This window comes from Sander vitreus, chromosome 15, assembly GCF_031162955.1.
Source record: "Sander vitreus isolate 19-12246 chromosome 15, sanVit1, whole genome shotgun sequence".
Lineage (NCBI taxonomy): Eukaryota > Metazoa > Chordata > Actinopteri > Perciformes > Percidae > Sander > Sander vitreus.
The window spans coordinates 21397084-21412389 of record NC_135869.1 but is presented as its reverse complement, the minus strand read 5'-3'; the positions used below and the strand labels follow the sequence as shown (position 1 = coordinate 21412389).

Below are 15306 nucleotides of genomic sequence, written 5' to 3'. Positions count from 1 at the left end.
TGGGTAAATTAATTGTCAACTCAATAAAATATTTTCTTATCTGTGAAGTATTCCCCCTCCTGGCCCTGTAGAAGTTTGTTCTGACAAAATAACCAGCCACGTTTCATATAGCCTAGTTAAAAAATAGTTTGACATAAGTTGATAACTAAAACAAGTAATGTTTTTTTTTTAATCATAATCAGTGAAAGTGACATAGCCTAATAGGCATTTACCTTACAATACTAGCAAGGATGCCATATGGGAAATAAGAAAGAAAACAGCATCAGGCTGTGGACTTGTTTTGATTTACTGAAAGGAGCTAGTAAGACCTGTCAAGCAAGTAAGAGTTTCACAATGATGTAAACACGTATGAGAGTGACAGCAATCAGGTTTGTGTTGAATTTCCCATAAACATTACACAGATATTAAATATTACACAGCGTTGCATCACGGAGGCAGTCGTTCACTTTTGGCTCCTGTCAATTTCATTGGTTTGTGTCCGCCCCTGATAAACTGTGTAGTATACTTTGATTTACTTCTGTAGATATTATTCATGGGACATCACACTTTTGGCCCAATGATACGAACCATGATATGCTTGGGTAACACCATCAATTTATTTTCAATATATGTTTCAGCATATACTGTAATACTAAATATAATAATACCATCATAACCAGGTTTTCCAGAGACACCTCTGTCCCATTTATTTTAATGGTAAAATAATAAAGTCACAGCAAGTACCATTCAGTACCATAGCTGTTTACCCATGTCTCTCACCCACAACTTACAGTAAACCCCACTTCCACAATAAGAAGGTACATTTGGCCGCTTTCAAGGTCATACTGGGGGAAATTTTGGGAATTATTATAAACAAGTAATGTTTTTGTCAAAATTAGTGACAAAGGAAAGAATTCCCAAATTGTTTACTTTTTAAATCAATGTAATTTCATCCTCCTTCATCATCAACATTGCTCTACAGATTGAACTAGTCTGTGTGAGGAAAACAATGCATACATTCACAGATTGGGTTGGGATTAATTATACAGGTTTTAGAAACATAGCCAAATTAACACTAATGATTAATGTTTATATTATCAATGATTGATTATTTACATGTTGATTTTGTTTCTTTTGACTATTTCCAAGAGGGTGGTGTCAGAAAATCCCACTCCTTGATCTCCATGAGCACAATTTACAACTTAATATTTACTGTTTACCATGGTTAAACTACCTTACTGTAAAGGAAGTGAATTGTTGCCGGCAGACCTCTGCTGAGGACACAAAATGTGATACTTTATTTCAACTGACAGATATGAAGGATATCCTCTATGGCTGTGGTTCTCAAAGTGGGGTCCATGAAGGGGTCACAAGGGGTTCACAACAAAAAGCTTTTAGCTATTATTTTCACTATAATTCCATCCATAAGTAACACAATGACAGATTGTATGACTATTTTGCTCATGGGTTTTATTCACTTTCTGTAATAAAACATTACAAAAACAAAAATTACATCAGGTAGGGGACCCTGGGACAAAGTCTTATCAGATTGGGGTCTGTGGTCTAATTTGTGTCAGTTTAGGGGTCCTTGATGTGAAAAAGTTTGAGAACCACTGCTCTATGGGTTCACATTAATGACAATAAAACAGTGAAGCTGACCAAAGCCACTGTGTAATAACAGCTGTCTCAAGGCCTTGACTTGCTCAAACATACACCGCTGCCGAATTCTAAATGTCTTTAACAGAGAATCTGCAACAGATTTCTAGGTGACTTTGTTCTCTGTACAATAATGAGGTCTTTATTTTTAAAATTTAAGCAGCATGTTTTAAAGACTATGACAGCATTTGCTCAGCCTTCTTCTGAGTGAAGTGTGAGAGCTGGATAAGCATGACTTTTGAAGCTAAGGACTGAAAATGCTGCTGCAATTTTGCAGCCAGCATCAAATTAATGTGCTGTTGCAGTTCCTCACTGTGACCACCGCAGGGCAGTGAACATTCATGTGTCTAAATATACTCAGTTCAGGGTTCAACTCTGCCTAGTGTCAAAGCAGACACAATATCAGACTAATAATTCCAGTCAAAACTTGATACTTTGATGAAACAATCCAAAGAGATAGCTGTGTGTCTGTGCACCGCCAAGTATGTAGATGGAGGAAGCAACTTTCACAAAGGCAGTATTTCTTGCAGCTGGCATGCATTACATGTTGCAGGGGTTCATATTGTTTGATAACAAAGGGTATTACAGTTTTTCTTGATTGCTTTGACCTGCTTAAAGAAACTGGGATCCACTCAGTTTTCATCATCACTGCCTCAGCAGAGCAGAAGACACCTCTTGCAAATGTGTTAACCCTTTCTCATTGGATTGACACATTTTCCCCACTCTTTTGCAGAACAGTTAACACGGATGTCATTCAAGCAGTCCAAACTCCATTGTTTTAGCTTTGGTAACCAAACAGAAACCATCTGTTCCTAACTATTAGAAACTACCTACATCAGTATGAAATCACTGAAGCACCTGTTTGACGCTCCTTCACACAAATCTTCAATTAGCAATCAGTGTGCAGGCCTTAAAGGTGCAGCGTCTGTGTTGTTCTTTGCCAACATGGATGGATGGAAGAGGTCTAAGACAGAAGAGACTGAGTATCAATAGTGGCTATTTCCTATACTCTACAGTAATAGATGTTTATACTGTACTGTAATAGATTTTATTTTTATTTTCTTAATTTCTCATACTCTAATAGATTTTATTTTGGTTTACATGTATTTTGTGTAATATTTACAGTATTTCAGTTTTCAGCCACAGTTTCAAAATAAGAATCAATGAAATCAATAAAATTAGCATCAAAGCATTTCTGATTCTGGATCCAATTCTTTGCAAGAAGGAAAATTTGTCAACAAATGTCACTGGCATGAAAGCTACGTACAGTAATAGACTACAATGACAAGCAATGGTGCACTGATTCACACTGAGTGCTGTATTTAGTATTTTGTTGTCCACTGTGTAATGGTTGATTGGAAGAGCTCAGACAGTTGTTTGCAAGTTGTGTTGTTTGAAGGCAACATTTTCTTTTGTTGCATATTTTAAATGTTTTGGCACGGTTAGAGCCTTTTGCGTCATTTTGACCAAGAGTGCCACTGTTTCAGCCTGTGTGTTAACTGTTTTGAAAAATGTGGAGTTTGAGTTGACTGCTGTGTCAAAGCAATCAAGAAAAACTGTATTATAAAGGAGATTAACATTAGAGCAGCATGACAATGAATACACTTATTGTGTGTGTGTGTGTGTGTGTGTGTGTGTGTGCATTTGTGTTTGTGTGTGTGTGTGTGTATGCATTTGTGTTTGTGTGTGTGTGTGTGTGTGTGTGTGTGTGTGTCTGTTCTTTCTCCGTGTATGTGAAAGGTTTATTAGATCTGCTGACTGTCTTAGGACTGGTTCTTCTTGGGGCAAGAGGAAAAATAAGAGGAAACATAAGATCTCTGTGCCACGTTGAACTTCTGATGCAAGAACCTCATCTCATGACAAGTCATATTAATATAGCTTCCTAGATACATGTGTAATCAAAGAGATCCCCCTTTAAATTAAGCTATTATACAATAGATGATGTATGAATGCACATCTCTGTTTGTTGTGGAGGTCAGTGTAGCTTAAGCTGTGACTTGGACACTGCTGATTCCTTGGATCACTTATAAATGCCAGCAGTTTGAGATAAGAACAAACAGCACACTGTTTGTCAGATGACATTCAGAAAGAACATCTGAACTAAGTTCTACAGATGTGCACTTACAAGTGGGAGAGTCATTATGAGTGTGTGTGTGTGTGTGTGTGTGTGTGTGTGTGTGTGTGTGTGTGTGTGTGTGTGTGAGAGATACTTTTTTTTTTTTTTTTTTTACAACAAACCCTTGTGGTGACCAAACCTTCCTACCCTTTTGTAAATGAAATAGTTGTTAATTTTCAAAAACAAAATCCATGTATGCAAACTTTTGCAAATAGGCACCATTTAAATAAAAATACTAGTATTAATACAGAATGATGCAAGCTAGAGTTTAATGAACACATCCCAGTGCCACATCCCAATAAATCTAACCCAAGCATTTACTCAGGTTACTATCACCCCACCACACAAATGGGAATATAGTGTAGAAAAAGAAATGGAAAAAAAATAATAATTCTTGACAGCTGCTCCGTGTGATATTGTCTCGCTGTGTGAGTTGTATGTCAGCAGATGAAAGTGTTGCTTATTCCTGACTGTGAGCCAGAGATTCCGATCATTTTACTCAGTTTCAACATTTCTCTTTGGTCCGTTTCCCTCCTAACTGAAGTTTTCTTACTCGGCAGGCAGACTGATCTCAAATGCTGCCATTTGATCCTACTGTAAGCTACATACAGTAAGTGCACATTAAGGCTATTGGCTGTGCCAAATATTTAGCTATCTCCCTGGCAACAAATGCATTTATATTTCTGTCTGGCGCTCTGGCTAGTGTCCCCTCTCAAAGTCAGACTCCACACCAGGTTACAATGTAACAGTCTGATGTCAACAAATCACTAATTATCCTCACTTTACTAATTTCTGCAATCACTTGTTAAGCACTAAATTAGTTATTTACGGTGTATAACAACACATTGACGTCATTGGTTGATGTTCTCTGCTGGCCTGATTGTATTCGCTGCTTGAAATGTCACTCCGGTGGGAGGAACCTCCCACATTGTATAAATCTGTCAGGGTGCAGTGAGGCAAGGCCCTGCACCACTCTCACTTCTTCTCAGCTCAACTGACTGACTTCATCCACAAAGATGTTTAAAGTAAGTATAATGTTTACAATAATATTGTATTTCTGTATTGCTTTACCTCTGTATTTTGTGATAGATGAGCAGTGTTAGGTCATATCTTAAAAGTGGCACTAACAGCTGGTCGAGTGTGAGCTCACTCTATGGCATGCCGATGAAACTGAATCAGCTCATTGCACATAACATTAACCGTATTTTTCTTCTGAGAGGTCTGGGACTTCTTAGATTGCCTTTTATGGTCAAAATATTCACCACAGAACACACGTGCATGTACATCAGTCACCATTGTATACGTTTTCTCAACTGCTTTAAATGCATGGAAATAATTCAACTGTTTAGGTTGTTCCATTCTTGCTGCAATACTTGTATTGCACTGGAACAGAAATGCTTGTTAGCATTTGTCCATTTCATTCCAATCATCCCAGTTTTAATATCCAGAGCTGAACACGGCCAGCGAAGCATTCTGGTCTCTTAGGACTCAAAAACTGATCAGATTACAATAATAGCCCTGGATCATTCTGGCTTTGTATTGGATACAGGGGTAAACATGTGTTTGGAAAGGGCACAGCCAGGTGGGGCAGAGGGTTTAAATCACTTTAAAGGATAACATTAATAAAGTCATCATGTGGAGGCTAGAATAGATGCTGACTATACTGTAATTCTCAAGTTTACCTCTTGGAGTGAACAAGTCAGCAGTGATAGATTGTTGAGGCTGTTTTTTCATGCAATTCTATCAGGGAATGTCTCTTGCACTGTAAAAGGTCTATTTTGTATTTATATTACGTAGAAATTCCTATTTTAGAGTAAAATAATTCCTTTAGTCATAGTAAATATATGTTTTACTTGTACACACGTGGAGTGTTGCTAATCAGTAGGTGGCCTGATTTATTTTGTTATCCAGTCAGTGAGAAGTGTAATAATTTGGCATCTCTTACACAATACAGTATGCAGATTCCTTTAGACAGCAGTGTATGGGAGAGATGCAGGGTGACTGCCAGCTCCGACCTCAGCCCATCCCCACACAGCTCTAGCCCCAGTGCCATGTGTTACTCAAGCAATTTACACTTGGAATCTAACATGGAAAGAATGTCGTACCCATGTCATTCTATCCCCCAGATTGTAGGCTATTTAAAATGTTATTCAGGTGAACAATAGTTCAGGTTCAGGTTACTTTATTGGTACCCGTAGGTAAAGGTTTATAGTCTAAGACGCAGGACATCCTTAAAACGTTGTAGACCACCACATAACATGCAACACACAACATTAAAACATATGAAACAGACAGTAGAACATGGATAAAAAAAAAAGTAATTGGGAAACTGCCATTCCACTCCAATTCCTGCAAGTTTGTCTGCCTGCATGTTAAACATTATGACCCTGAACTTAATCAACCATATAAACTGCCTTTAAAGTTATTTTCAGTGGGAAAGGTTGGCCTCTTGTTGACTGTATCTGACATTGTTAAGATTAGCAAGGATTCTTTTCAACAGCTGCAGTGCATTAAACTCACACAAGCTATTAAAATGCTTGCTACATTTCCATCACAATTCCAAAAAATGTTAAGCTTTTGCTTATAAGGAATGTTTCCTCAAATGTAGGTGTGAATGATACACTTTTTACAAAAAATGCAAGACATTAAAACAACTTTATTTGTGTCAAATCATTTTCTGTTCACTTGTCACTGTGTTTGTGACCAGAAGATAGATGATTGTGAAATGCTAATGGCTTGTGTTTCCGGCTGCTTCTACTGTGTCTACTCAGACTCAAATTTTTCAAATGTCTCATAACCTTGTACTTCATCACACATGTTTAACTATACTGTGAAAAATTGCAAACCCTCAAAGGGCTGCTATATTTGTACTCGTTGCCCTGGTGACAGTTGACAGCTCCCCAGTTACATCATTTGACAACATGACAAAATGTTGAACTATGTGGTCTATGTTTCACAACCAAATAATAGATTGCTCAAGTATAATTTCCTAATCGTGGCACAGCTCAGTATTCCCCTGCCACATGTACAGTAGCAAGTGAGCTGAGGATTTCTGCTGTGCTCAGCCTTCTTTTCCACTGCGTATACCACCCGGTATTGCACTTAGGAAAATATTACTCAGTTTAACGCTCGTCCCTCTTCCTTTTTTTTAAACATTTTTACCCTCTGGCAAAATCTGTGTAGAGGAAAAGAGCCCTGGCAATGGTAGAGAAAAGAGCTGGAATCTTTGACCAGTCGGCCAATGGGAATATAATTGAAAACACATGTTGTATAATTTCTAAGGATGAAGTGAGGATTGGAGAGTTGGCTGAGGTTACTGCTGGTGCAGGTTTATGCCTGAGGCTGCAATAATAATTGGATCTAGTAAAAATCCAGTAGTATTTCCACACACAATAACGTACTGTATCACTATCCTCCCCCTGTTTTTCTACACAGGGTATGATCATAAAGAACATGTCCTTTAAGGTCGGGCAGACCCTAACCATTGTTGGAGTCCCCAAGTCTGATGCTACAAAGTAAGTACTAATCACAGAAGTAACAGAGGGCGGCTGAGGCTAATGAAACATATTCATCTGTGTTTTGTTCCTATTCTTTTTCTACTCTCTTCTGAACTCAACATGAGGGCCATTCTTTACAAACACACTAACACAGAGATGGAGGTGGAAGTTGTAATCAGTTCCAGTCAGTGACTACCTATTAACTTCCCCTTAGTAATGTGGGGGCGATGATGAAGATGATGGTTAGCAGATGAAAAGAGCAACCACGCTACTGCTGAGGTTGTCTCAATATTTTGTGCGCTTTGGTGTCCTATTCTTACCCATTTTAAACATAAGCAGCCATATTAAAAGTAATACATATTTTTGTTACTTTGTGCCACAGTTTTGCAGTGAATATTGGTCCTGATGAGCAGGAGATTACTATGCATATTAACCCTCGTTTCAACGCCCACGGAGACGAGAATGTGGTGGTCTGCAACTCTTACCAGGGGGGCAATTGGTGTGAGGAGCACCGTGAGGGAGGCTTTCCTTTCCACCAGGGAGAGGAGTTCAAGGTGAGAGGTCGTGTGTGTGTGTGTACATACTCTAGCTGTACATGTGCCTGCAGGTATGTATCATGCCTCTTGCTGTCTGTTGGGACTTCTGTTGGAAAATGTGTTTCACTCAATCATTTGAGCCCCAATTTATGGGCATACATCTATGAGAGCTATATCAATGAAATAATCATCAGATAAACTATTTCCAGGTATTTATAATGATATATTACAGCATGCTTTGCTTTGGCTTTAAATACATCACTATGTTACATATTACATAGAAGTGGGAAGAGGTGTCAAGTTTGGAATATCCACCATTTTATACTTACTGTAAGTTCATTATATAACATCTTTGTCTGTATACTCTGCCTTTTTTCTCACTGTCTGTCTACCATCTAGATCGTCATTGAATTCACCCCGACAGAGTTCCAGGTGAATTTATCAGATGGATCTATAATCCACTTCCCTAACCGCATGGGTGCGGAGAAGTACTCATACATCAGCTTTGATGGAGAAGTTCGCATCAGAAGCTTTGACATCAAATAAACCCCCTGCCAGGAATTGTTGGATTGAAATACAGTTTTTCTTTTTCAATTTCTCTTGCATCAGGTCACATATAGCCCCAGCTTTTAAGTTCCTGAACACCATGTGGTATCGGTAGTGCCTTATATGTTTATAACACAGCGTATTATGCAAGAATTTAGCTTGTTGACATGTGCAGATGCAAGCAACCACAGACAAAAAGATGGAAATATAAGGTAGACACATACAGTGTCATAATACTCAGATGTACTCACAAACACATCTGGACATATTGTTGAGCGCATGTCCTTCCTGCACACTTGACAGAAATACTGACTGAAAAGCAATCCAAACCTAAAGTAGTCCCAAGCCCATGTTATCTGGCTGTTTGCTTTGCAGTTTGCAGTGTTTAGTTGAAAAGTACAACATAAAATGCTGCATGTTTTCCCTCCCTGACATTCCAGATTTATAATGCTTGACTTTACAACATGTATTAAAGCATGTCCTTAATAAACATTGGCTTTTGTGACTCCTTAAACTTGTTAAACACACCTATTATCTGGTGCACTCTATCATTTAAGTTCACTGCAGTGAAACACTCACACCAACTGGCTATGAACTGACACAACACAATAACTTATCATCAATGAGAAAAATAAAAAATGTTTGGCTAATAATTAGTTCTGTATCACCGCTGATCCAGACCACCTCCTTGCAAGAACAACTGAGACCATGAGCTCCGATTGTCCTGCTATGAATTCCTTTGACCAGCAGGTGCTCCCAGTGAACAAGACATGAATCCTTAAGCAATGAACCCAATTTCAACACAGTTTGGCTGGAAAACGTTCACACCGCAAGTCTTGATGCTTAATTCGGATTTTATTGCTCAGATCCGATTTTTTTTGGTTTGGCTGTTCACATTACCTTTTAAAATGTGGCCTATATCAGATTCCAGTGTAAACTGTTTGCGGTTTCGAACTGACCCGCATGCGCAAAAGAACAATAACAATGACATCAGACGCAGCACGCTTTAGCACTAAAGTTAGGGAGGTTATGGAGGAAGTAAGCATTTTTGGTTTTATTTCAAAATGTTTAATGGCAGCCGCAACATTAATGAGCAGGTGCTGAGGAGGAGACAGTTTACGGTATGATCCTTCTAGTTTTGATTGAATTGGAGTATCTCCCCATACACTAATTAGGTCTAACACCTCTCTCTCCCTCCATTGACTTGCTCCATCACTGTTCTCCATTTTGTAGGCCTAGTCAAGTTTTTATTTTTAATGTGTCTCGGGCAGTGAATTTTAGACCCTTTTTTCAAGCAATAAAAAACATTCATTTTTTAGAGTTTGCAAACTTTTACAATTACAATTACAGGTTCAAAGAAACTTTGCTTGTGTCGCTGTCGCCAATGCTATGCACCTGTAACCCAGTCAAGGAAAGTTTTATTTTTTACACATTTATTGTTTACATCTCATTATCATTTCATTTGATTCTGGTAGTCTATAAAGGGACTTTTGAATTTTTTTCATATGTTCCATATTTTCCATTTATCCTCTGTTATAATAATAAATACATATATTCATTGTTATCCAGTGAAATGACTGATTTAGCGGTGGGAGGTGTGTTTGTGTGTGTGTGTATGGGGGGGGGTCTGATCCTAGAATCGCCCCCGGTCTAGGGCTAACTCCCGCCGGCGCATAATTGTGACAAATGTCGATGTAGATTGATGTAAAAGTCACATCAAATCCGCCTTGGTTGTTCACACTGCGGCCGCATTGAAAAGAATCAGACCTGGGTCTGATTAGAGGACCACATATGGAAGTGGTCTAAATCTGATTTGAAAAAACAGATCTGGGCAAGATTTGAGTGTTCACACTACTTCTGAAGAAGTCTGACCTGGTCACTTGACCCCAAAAAAAAGATTTGGGCCACTTTTGCCTGTGGTCTGAACGTAGCCAATGATTCAGCGATGCTTTATCTTGGTTCCCTTTCTTGTTCTGTAAATAGTTTCTGTTTATGTGGCTCAGAACAGTTAAAAAAAAAAAAAAAACCCGCAACAAGCCATGTTGGCCAGTAGATGTCGCCATTGCTATATTAATGAGATTTACTTGAGGATGTTGGGGGGGGGGTGTTCAGGTCACACATTGGTTTCAACATTTCAGTGACTCTTGAACCTGTCAGTGGTCTCTTTGAATTCAGAATTTCAGAATTTATGATTGATTGACCATATTGATTAAACCTCCGTTTCTTGATGGTCTTGAAATGATATAGATATTACAATAAAGGGAACTGAAAGACGTGATTCTGCTAAACATGGTAGGCCTACAACTCAAGACCGTGAAGAAGATGGTGAAGTGGTATCTTAAACAAAAATCCTATAATCTGAGAGCTCTATTGATCTCTTGCTGACCAGAATAATGTGTTCGACATGCATGGGATGGCAGGGAGATGGAAATGAAAATCAGAACGAGGCATAAATCTGCGCAGTATACTTTCAACACGGCACCATGTTTTAATGTGTGTTTGAGAGACTCGTGAGTATTATCATAATCTAATCTGATGTAACAGAAGGCAATGTGCGTGAGGCTGATTTGAGATGAGATGGGTAGAGAGTTTATGTGTGAGAAAAGGTTCCCATGCTCTTATCCTTCTAAAGACACTGATGGAATCATGCAGGATGACCTTCCCTTTCTTTGGTTTGTCAGGACTCGTTAACAGCAGTGCAACATGAGTGTGTCTGTGGCTTTGACGCATGTGATCAGTCTGACATGGTTTGTCCAAGACATACAGGTGCATGTGTGTGTGTGTGTGTGTGTGTGTGTGTGATTGTGTGGTAATCAGTGCTCTTAAGCTACCTGGCAGTGTCAAAGGTGCTCTCTCTGGAGGAAGAGAGGGAGCAGATTTGGTTGCCATGATGACCACAATTCAGTCCCTGTCCTCTTTTGCTATTCTTCACTCCCTGTATCCTCTTTCTGTCTCACGTATGCTCTTTTTCCCTTCTTCTTTCCTCTCCATTCTTGTTAGCTCAAAATATCTGCTCTTCTTTATGTCCGTTTCCCACGTCTTTCCCTTTACTCCACCTTCCCTTTCTGATTCTTCTTTTTTCTTCCCTTCTTTGACGACTTGACTTCTCTTATTCTCCCTCTCTCTCAGTCATTCCTCATCTGTAAACCCATCGCTCTTCCAGCACTCTTAATTGGAAATAACTCATTTTAACACTTCCCCTCTTCATTATTTTGTGGCAGACAAGATCAATATCCAGGGCTGTGTTGTAAGTGTACTTGTGTGTGTGTGTGTGTGTGTGTGTGTGTGTGTGTGTGTGTGTGTGTGTGTGTGTGTGTGTGTGTGTGTGTGTGTGTGTGTGTGTGTGCTTGTTCTGCATCCACTTAGATCATTTGAGCAATAAGGCTCGGGACTCACCTCCTCCCCTGACTCCTTTTGTTCACTGTACTCATACTGATGGTCAAACAAATATAAGATGGGGTGTGTGTTGATTGCCCTGATTGACCAGTATATGTCAAAAGATGGGAGAGACACGAACCTGTGTACCATTGTTTCATAGAAATGTTACATGAGCTCAGTCATAATGTGAAAATAAGTGTGTGTGTGTGTTGTTTAGACACTGTGATGCTTGTGTGAAGGACAGCCCTGTGGCCCTTCCACACACATCAAATCAATCCTGTTAGGGCTTTGATTAACACATTCAAATCCCCTTGCTCACAGTAGGCCCTGGAGGAACACACACAATCCCCCCCCCACACACACACACACACACACACACACACATACACGCACGCACACGCGCGCACACACACACACACACACACACACACACACACACACGCGTGTGATTTCAGCAGACAGCCGGAATATCCTGTGTTGTCAGTTTATTTAAATGTGATGAGCACTGCGGATGTTTAACACATCCCTGTGTTTCCTTCACCTGTGCGATGTTACTTACTCAGTGTGTGTGAATAAATGTGCTGAAATGTGTGGAATGAAATGATTCACCTCAGCTTACATAAAACCTTTGTCTATATTTAGCACCAGCATGACTCCAGATTTCTGCACCGAAGCTATCAGCTACACTTTGAGATGTGCGTGGGCCCGCTCTGAGCTGACTGCGGTCCTGGGATACATGTTCTGCGTGCCTGCCTCACCTTAGGCTTGATTTTATCTTAGCAACATGGTAATACATAAACTCAAGAGAAGGTGTTGGTTTACAGCATCGTGATAGTGTTACCTTGGGGAGTTCATATAAAGATTGGAGTTTATTTATTTGCACAGAAACCATAACATGAAAACAAAGACACAAATCATAACTGCCGTGCAGAAGAAGACAGAAATGTGGGTGGGCTTGTAGGAGTTGTCTGAAAATCAAGTCCCAAACAACAAGACAAGCAACAATAAAACACATAAAAAACAACAACAACAATAAATATAACAACAAAAGACAAATACATGTGAGTTCCTTGTTTGAGGACGGAACACAACTGAGGGTAAGATGTGTATGATAATGGGGACACACTCAGAGACTTGTCAGTAGAGATGTTGTTTTATGAAGATTAGAATGAGTGTGGTGGATGATTGTATTGTGCAACATAACATTCAACGAAGCCAGGTTTTAAATGTGGATGCCAAACAACCACATAGAACAGACATCGACATTTTGTGAATTATCTCAAACTATTTTGTCATTCGCTACAAACTGAATGCTTGTACAATCTTTTCAGGGCAACTTTCCATCTGGCACCTTAGTTTGCCATAAACAGGGGTGCATGGAAGTAACGAATTACACACACTGTCATCAAAGTATTTTTTTTTTAAATCTCAAGTATTGTTCTTCGCCGTATTTCAAGTCGCATCCGTTACAGAATAAGAAGAAAATCCACATGGGAAGGCATGACAAAATGTGAGCTGCCGCCGAGAAGAAGCTGCTTTTGTCCAGATCGGTGATACCTGATACTTGGAAACATGTCTTTACGTCCAGGGACACGTTCAGTCTGAAAACGGTGTGCACCGTTTTGCTACAGTTTGCTGGTTGAACGACATGTCTCTGTGACAGATGGAATAATGTGTATTACCAGTAAGTCACAGCAAAAAGTAAAAGTAATGTGTATTAGCCTACCAGTAAGTCAGAGCAAGCAGTTGAGTAACAGCGGTTGAGGGTTCATATTGAATAATTTTGGCACTTTCATATTGTAATGGTATATCACAGTTCATGGTTAAAGTTGTTATTATCAGTTGCAGCAGTTACAGTACAGTACGTTTGTGATTGCTTATTTTTCATGTGCAAAATGTCATTCCAACACCAGCAGCAGTGTGAACAAGAGCGTTGTAGTTACTAGAGGGAGGGAACAAAGCAGGGGGAACGTAAAACGGTTGAGCTATGTTGCGATGCACGTCGCCTCATCCCTTCAGTCATTACACATATGATCTGAGTAAAGTTTGTGTCCGTGCATCTTTCATTCAACTACTCCCCTTTTCAGGGCTGTTACATATCCTCGGAACGGTGCGCAAACATAGATTTTACAGTCTATGTGTGCAACGTGCTTTGAGTTATGTTTTCTGTCGTTTGGTGGGTGTGTCTTTCATTTATTGGCTGTGTCACAGGTGATACCCAATCAGCGGAGACGTGTCTCTAAACTCGTGCGCTTGTGCACACAACAGGATGTTCAACGCACCTCCGTTTCAGTTAAAAAAAAACAAAAAAAACGTGTTGCTACCATATGGACTATTGTTGCAACGTTTTGTGGGGGCTGAACGTGGCCCAGGTTAGGGGTATGGGGATGCGATCGCATGTGGGCGGGGCCAGATGGCTCTGGGCGGGGCTAGCAGGAGTGCAGTCCTACAGAATAGCGCCACAATGCAATTCAATTAGGGATAACATCATGATGGGTTATGATTGAGATTGGGATGATTTAGGTTGACCACTGATTTTTGCACCACCCGTTGAGCACGCTGACCCAAATCAAACACACCCAGGATGATAATGGATCTAGCTAAAATAGAAATGCACATGCTGATGGATGGGTACTCCAGTGGTGATTTCTATAGTTCACCCAAGCGCTTTTACCTGAGGTGTTTGAGGCCTTCCTGCTGTTTGTGACAATAATCTCTTTCTCATTAAACTTAAAATGTGTGAAGATTTTGGAGCGCAGTGGGACCAGAGAGCACGAGTGGACTTAATAGCTTATGTGTAGAAAGTTAAATAAAATATGCTTTGAGAATGAATGAGCAGAGAAGTTGAACCTGCAGCAGATTGAGGAGGACTTCCGGTGCCCTAAACTCACGACGTTCAGACAGGTGAGTACAAGAACAAACTTTTTGATCATTTGTAACTCACTAGCCTACAGAGGACGTCAACAACCGTTGGTTTATTTTGTCTTTACATCTCTGTGTTGGCTGCCTTTGGTGATGCTTAATTTACTTATTTTGGTGATGCTTTTTTTATGGCAGTTCATGTAGTCCAATTAATATTGTTGCACCCGCTATAGGCTACTGAGGAAGGTGGTTGTTTATATATAGCTGATAATCAGTTGTAGGCATATGCGCAGGCAGCAAATGTCTATTGAACATAGAAAAGGAATGTATTGTTGGTTTGGACCAACGGACAGGCCTTTGTTAGATTTCTTTTTCACTGCTAGACTTTACTGTGTAATGTGTCTCTTTCATGATCAGAACAGGTTCTGTTTATTCATATTTAGTAGTTTTCTGTTCAGTCAAAGTGTCTCACAGAGAAGAAATTGTGCAGTTCTTCACCTGCAACTTGATATTAAAATGGTATAACTGACATTGATATTCTTTGGTGGTGCACTGTGGCTGATTAAAATCTAAGCTGAACTGTGACCTTGACACAGCTTAATTCTAAGACAAGTACCAAATAAAATGTCTATAAATATCTATCAGACTGAGCGAGCTCTATTGTACACTTATCCCCATTTGGTGCCATTAAAGGGCTTTACTGGAATCCAGTAGCGGATTGCTGTTGCAGTTTACT

The 15306-nt window shown here is 39.7% G+C and overlaps 1 protein-coding gene across 1 annotated transcript; it reads left to right on the top strand.

Moving 5' to 3' along the window:
* Positions 1-4688: 4688 nt before the first annotated feature.
* lgals2a (lectin, galactoside-binding, soluble, 2a) lies at positions 4689-8820 on the top strand. The gene is made up of 4 exons (XM_078269182.1): positions 4689-4776; positions 7187-7266; positions 7631-7802; positions 8184-8820. Exons 1-4 carry the CDS (start codon positions 4768-4770, stop codon positions 8328-8330), a joined length of 408 nt encoding a protein of 135 aa, XP_078125308.1. The 5' UTR covers positions 4689-4767; the 3' UTR covers positions 8331-8820.
* Positions 8821-15306: the final 6486 nt, after the last annotated feature.

Coding starts and splice junctions, on each gene's coding strand:
- lgals2a (XM_078269182.1), top strand. Junction 7,267..7,630: donor CCCAAGTCTGATGCTACAAA/GTAAGTACTAAT, acceptor TTTGTGCCACAG/TTTTGCAGTGAATATTGGTC. Junction 7,803..8,183: donor ACCAGGGAGAGGAGTTCAAG/GTGAGAGGTCGT, acceptor TCTACCATCTAG/ATCGTCATTGAATTCACCCC.